The sequence below is a fragment of the Phascolarctos cinereus genome, unplaced genomic scaffold (assembly GCF_003287225.1).
Source record: "Phascolarctos cinereus isolate Bilbo 61053 unplaced genomic scaffold, phaCin_HiC Scaffold_2;HRSCAF=192, whole genome shotgun sequence".
Taxonomy (NCBI): Eukaryota; Metazoa; Chordata; class Mammalia; order Diprotodontia; family Phascolarctidae; genus Phascolarctos; species Phascolarctos cinereus.
In genome coordinates this window covers 206,845,831-206,852,090 of record NW_027555625.1, presented here as the reverse complement: position 1 = coordinate 206,852,090, position 6,260 = coordinate 206,845,831, and the positions used below count along the sequence as shown (strand labels likewise).

The 6,260-nt window shown below is 42.8% G+C and overlaps 1 protein-coding gene across 2 annotated transcripts in view; it reads left to right on the top strand.

The window, feature by feature from the left end:
* Positions 1–6,260, top strand: part of PLCG2 (phospholipase C gamma 2) — a 163,016-nt gene that overhangs the window by 142,359 nt on the left and 14,397 nt on the right. For both annotated transcript variants that reach the window (XM_020992634.2, XM_078149768.1), the window contains 2 exons: positions 199–313; positions 5,491–5,658. In XM_020992634.2, coding sequence (XP_020848293.1) covers positions 199–313; positions 5,491–5,658 — 283 coding nt within the window. The remainder of the gene's footprint in view (positions 1–198; positions 314–5,490; positions 5,659–6,260) is intronic.

The window sequence follows — 6,260 nt, the reverse complement described above, 5'->3', positions numbered from 1 at the left end:
GAAACTCCATGGCACATTAGAATCAGATGAAGTCATATCATTGTTCTCTATACATCAAAGAGAAGAGTAGCTTCCCTGGGTGTAGCAGAGCTTTCGACTTTCATATGAATGACTGCTAGTTGCGGTTAGTGCTTTGAAGAGTGTAGAACACACTAGGGGGAGGGGATCCAGGAATGACTGATGTCCTTTGTGTCCTAGGTCCTGGGGGCTCGCCATCTACCCAAGCTTGGACGAAGCATTGCCTGTCCATTTGTAGAGGTGGAAATTTGTGGGACTGAGTATGATAACAACAAATTCAAGACGACTGTAGTGAGTAAGTATGCTAATAACCTTCCTTTCTTTTAAATCATGTTGTTATGGAATTGTTTTAGTTACGTCTGACTCCTGATTCTTTGTGACCCCATTTGGGGTTTTCTTGGCAAAGATGTTGGAATGGTTTGCCTTTTCCTTCTCCAGTTCATTTTACAGATGAGGAAACTGAGGCACACAGGGTGAAGTGACTTGCTCAGGGTCACACAGCTAGTAGGTGTCTAAGGCCAGATTTGAACTCATGAAGAAGAGTCTTCCTGATTCCAATTCCAGTGCTCTATCCACGGTATCACCTAGCTGCCCTTTTAAATCATCCAAAATGGATGCCAGTGATGGTAAGGTGTGTACATGGCAACTTTCTGAGTTTGCACACAGAAGAAAAAATGGGTATTTCACTGTTATCATATGACTCGCATTCCTTTTGGACTTCAAACTCTGAACATTCAGTTTGCCTTCAGTTTGTAGGCATTGACTGAGGCTAGCAATGTCCTAGTGAACTCAACAAGGCCAGATCATCCCAGAGAGAGTGTCTGAGGAAAGTGGGCTCATTTCTGTCTGAGATTTTGTTTTTCTTAATGTTCACAGCGGTAATGCACAGGCATTGTTCAAGAGGGTCCTGAGGACTTGGCATATCCAGTCCTCAGTCAGTCAGTCAACAAGTATTGATTAAGTGCCTATGAAATGCCAGAGCCTGTGCTGAGCTCTGGTGGTGCAAAGAAAGGCGAAAACAATCGGTCTTTGCTCTCCGGGAGCTCACAGTCACTGGATCTGTTGGTTGGCAATTTCTTTCTGCTGTGAATCTTTGAAGCACTTAAAAAATATGTTTTTGATTGAGGCCTCATACTTATTTAGCATGAGATAGATCCAAGCAGCTAATAATAATGGCACGCATTTATTTAGCACTTGAAGGTTCACAGAGTGCTTCACATATATTACTTCATTACTTACATTCAAAACAACCCTGTGAGGTAGATGCTACTATTATTCCCATTTTCAGGTGAGGAAACTGAGGCTGAGAGAGGTTGAATGACTGTCCCAGAGTCACATAGCTATTAAGCTGGCTTTGAACCCATATTTTCCTGACCCCAGATCCAGCACTTTTGTCATTATTGGAAGGTTGTCTTGAGTGGCTGCTTCTTTATTGTGATAATTAGATATTGGCACCTGATAGGGTAGGAATTCTGGTGGTCTCAGCTCTGTGTTTCTTTGGCTCTCTGGCCCAAAAAATGATTCAGAAGTTGTGATGTTGTCTCATGGGACTTTCCTGATTGGTAGACTGGGCACTTACCTCTTCTGGGGGTACAAGAGCAGGGTAAATACTGCCTGTGTGTCCTGGAGTTATCATGGGCTGGAGGATATGGGCGTGTCATGCCAGGGCCTGCAGCACATGGGCCTTCAATGCCTGGACCTCTGCTGTGACACATTCCTTCCTCCTGTGCTAAGTAGAAGTAAACTCCTTTGTAGCCAGCAGTCCTATCCATGTCTTTGACCTGAGGCACTACCCAGAGTCACACAGGTTAAGTGAACTCTAGAAGATTGTTGTTTCCATAGGGTTTCCCTGATGAATGCAGCCTTTAATCTTGGGCAGCTCAAGAGACAAACCTTGGAGCCTTTGAGGAACTTGACTTAATTAGGGCAAATCTCCTGGGTTTCACAGATCATCCTTGTTCATCTGGGAGCCTTCAGCATCAGTTTCTGGAGGGAGAATCACATCTTCTGAGCAGATTTGGGGCTCAAACAAGGGTTTGGGTCCCCTGCAGATTCTTTTGAGGACATTCTTTCCCCTCATGAGCTAGTAATCGTTCCGGGGGAAATGAAAGGACCAGTTGAGCAGCAGGGACCCTGACAATGGTATTAAAACCAGCATTTCTTCCTGGCTTGGTTGATACTTGAATTGCTTTTAGGTATGCCTTCCCTAGCAGGGTGGTATATAATTGACTGTGGGCTCATGTGGTTTTCATTATTAGTATTAGTAATAATCATAATAATGATGATAGTGGGTAGTGTTTATATACCACTTTTTGGTTTGCAAAATGCTTCACCTGTTAACTCATTTGACCTACACAGCAACTCAGTGTAGTGTCATTGTTATTGAGTTGTTTCATCACATCTGACTCCTCACGACCCCTTTTTTGGAGGAGTTTCTTGACAAAGACACTGGAGTGGTTTTCCATTTCCTTCTCCAGCTCATTTTATAGATGAAGAAACTGAGGCAAACAGGGTAAAGTGACTTGCCCAGGGTCACAGAGCTAGTATCAGAGGACACATTTGAACTCAGGTCTTCCTTACTCCGCCCTGGTACTTTTTCCACTGTGCCACCTAGCTGCCCAAAGTAGGTACTATTGTTATCCTCGTTTTACAGATGAGGAGACTGAGGTAGAAAGAAGTTAAATGATTTACTCAGGGTCACCCAGCTAGTGGGTATCTGAGGTTTTAAACTCATGCCTTCTTTACTCCAAGGCCTTTTGTTCTATCTACTGTAACATCTATTATAACTTTGCAATGTCAGTTAAAATCAACTAAAACTTATTGACTATCTTCTTATGCTTGGCAGTGTGGAGTATACAGTGAAGCCCAGGCCCAGCTACTGCCTTCATGAACCTCACAGTCTACTTGGGGAGGTCAGATACTAACATATGGAAAATTAAATGACAAGATTGAAATGACAGTATGAGGGGATGGTGGCAGAGATGTTAGAAGACACTGTGTTATTAATTGCCACATGAATAGTACAGACCAATTATTATTGGAGTGAAAAGGAGAGATTTCATGCCAAGCCGCTTAAGGAAGGAGGAAGGATGACTCTTCTGACCTGTAGAATAGAGAATCAGGCTCATTATTTCAGCTGTGCTCATGCAGTAATACAACTTTCGTCAGCCTTCTGAACTTGCCATGGTACCCACTTGAAATGCTCACTGGGTCCTCAAAGGATTATAAGATTTTAGAACTGGAAGGGATCTGAGATATCATCTAATCCAGCCCTCTCATTTAAAAGATAATGTTGTGAAAAGACTTTTTCAGCAACTCATAGCTTACATAACTCATAGTTACAGAGCTGAGATTTGAACTTGGGTCCTCTGATTTAAAATCCAGGGCTCTTTCCACCACCCTTCCTATTCATCTATTCAAATCTTGTTTGTCTTTGAGGCCAAGCTCAAATCCTACCTCCTTCCTAAAAGATTTGAATGCATGGGGGAAAAGGAGGCAAGCATTTTGAGTGGTTATGATCATGAGTAGAAGAAGGAGCATGGGTTGTGGTCCTGAGTAAACATAATGGGGGTATGGAACCCAATTCTTTGGTCTTTAGGTCAGAAAGGACATTTGCATAAATTCACTGAAGAGATCCCTCCCTGAGTTTACAGTGGCTGGGGAATGAGAAGAAAATGGTGTCTAGGCCCCCAGGCAAAGCTGAGCACGGCTGTGATGCCACATTGCCCCCGTCTGAAACAGAACGCTGGGTAGGGCGACCCAGGGGGCCATTTTGTCCAGGTGCTGGGCTCCAAGAATGGTGAGGGTGGGGACTGGGATGGCTAGGTACCCTCTTAGGGACTTTTCCAAACCCATTTAGAAACCCCCAAACTATGTCCCCAACAATTAGAGTGTGAACACTCTGAGAGCAGGCACTGTTTCACATTTTTCCTGGTAAGTCTAGTCTTTGGCATAGTGTTTGGTACACAGTAATTGCTTAAATGCTTTTTCATTCATTCATCCATTCATTCGTTTATTCAGTTACTCATTCTACCAGTCTGTCTTCATTGTCTCTTTCTTATGTCCTTGTCTGTCAGTGTTTCCAGACTTGCCCCTGACCTTCTCCATCCTTTTTGCCCCTTAATCTTCCATTTACTCCTGGCAGGTATAGTAGACAGTAATACCAGGGCAGTTGTACATGGAGGTGTGTTCACCCCTTTAGCTCCTTCGGTCAGAGGAGGAGAGGGAGGCAGAGGGGGAAAGACTATTTATTCTTTTTGTCAAGGCCCAGCTCAGATGCTACCTCTTTCATGAAGTAAGGAAGGGAATAGGTCTTTGTTAAGCACCTACTATGTATAGGCACTGTGCTAAGCACTTTTACAAATGTTATCTCATTTGATCCTCACCTTGTGACTAGGTGCTTTTTTTATTCCCATTTTACAGTTGAGGAAACTGAAACAAACAGGTTAAGTGACTTGCCCAAGGTTACACAGTTAGGCAGCTAGGTGATGCAGTGGATAGAGCTTGGGGCCTGGAATCAGGAAGACCTAGGTTTAAATCTGGCCTCAGACACTTACTAGCTGTGTGACTCTGCTCAAGTCACTTAACTTCTGTTTGCCTCAGTTCCTCATCTGTAAAATGGGGCTAATAAGAGCACCTACCTCCCAGGGTTGTTGTGAAGAACAAATGAGATAATATTTGGAAAGCACTTAGCACAGTGCCTGGCAGATAGTAAGCTGCTGTTGTTATTATTATTGTTGTTAAAGTGTCTGAAGGCGGATTTGAACTCCTCTTCCTGACTCCTGGTATAGCACACTCTCCACTGTGCTCCCTAGCTTTCCCTGATGCTATCCAACTAGGTGTCCTTTCTTGAGCCTCTCTTGCTTCATTGGTTCTCTCCAAAGCCCTTGTAACGTAATTTAGTAACGTGTGTATTTATCTCATCCCGCTACCATATTGAAAGTTCCTTTGAGGCAGGAACTGCACCTTATTTTATCTTTGTATTCTACATGCCAAGGATAATGCTTTGTACATAGCAGGAGCTTAAATCTATTCAATTTAACATGTATGCATTGAGAGCCTACTGTGTGCCAAGCACTGTGTTGGGGCTGGGATACAGAAAAAAAGAGGAAACAATCTCCTCCCTCAAGGAACTTATATGGGGGTGGGGAGGGAGCAGAGGGGTAATGGCACAGATACTCCATGTGAGGGAGTGAAAATCAGTACCTTTCCTCACCTGGGAAAACCTTGTTCCCTTAGGCCTATGGCAAAGAAAGAGGGAAAAGCTCATGTTTTGTGGGCTATGGAAATCCTGGAAGTGTAGGGTCTTTGTGGAGTTCTAAGCTTAATTATATTGCTTTAAGCCTGTAGTGCCTCCTGTGGGTATCAAGGTATTTTTCAAAGCACCTAAATAGAAAACTTCTGTGGAATGAATGTCTTTGCTAGATGGGTGTGAAAGTAAAATCTCTCTTATGAGCTTTGGTTTTATTCCAGATGATAATGGCCTGAGTCCAGTCTGGGCGTCTACTCAGGAAAAAGTGACATTTGAAATTTATGACCCAAATCTCGCATTTCTACGTTTTGTTGTTTATGAGGAGGATATGTTCAGCGATCCCAACTTTCTGGCACATGCTACTTATCCCATTAAAGGAATCAAATCAGGTAAAAGTCAATTTGATTAAACAGCCAAATACAGGCTCTCATCAGACTTCTTATCTCACTTTGGGCATAGATCAGCATGTCTTTCTGTTATTTTGAATTTCTGCTTCAGAGGCTCGAAGTAGAATTATTTTGCTTGCTGACTTCCTGGGACTTTTTTAACATCTCCTTCCTAACAAGGAGCATAATTACAAGTCCTTGTATTAGGATATTCACCTCGCCCCCTCACCCTACCACAAACCCTTTTCCAGGCTGAAAGCAAGTGGAATATTTTGTGGAAAATTCTATAACTGGGTAACTGCTGGCCTGGCACCATTCATTCAACAATCATTTTTATTTTTATTTTATTTTTAATTTGTGGAATAAAACAAGTATTTCCATAACATCATATAATAAACTTTGAACACATTTTAAAACATTTTTTAAACGTTAACCAGTCAGTTTTAAGTCTCTGCTATGTGCCAGGCACTGGGAGCTTAACAGTTCCTGTCCTCAAGGAGTTTACATTCTTTTGGGAGAGGGGAACCACAGATAAGGAAATGCCAAACATATTCAAAGGGGGAGGCCACTATCGACTGGAAAGATAAAGATGGGCCTTCTGTGGG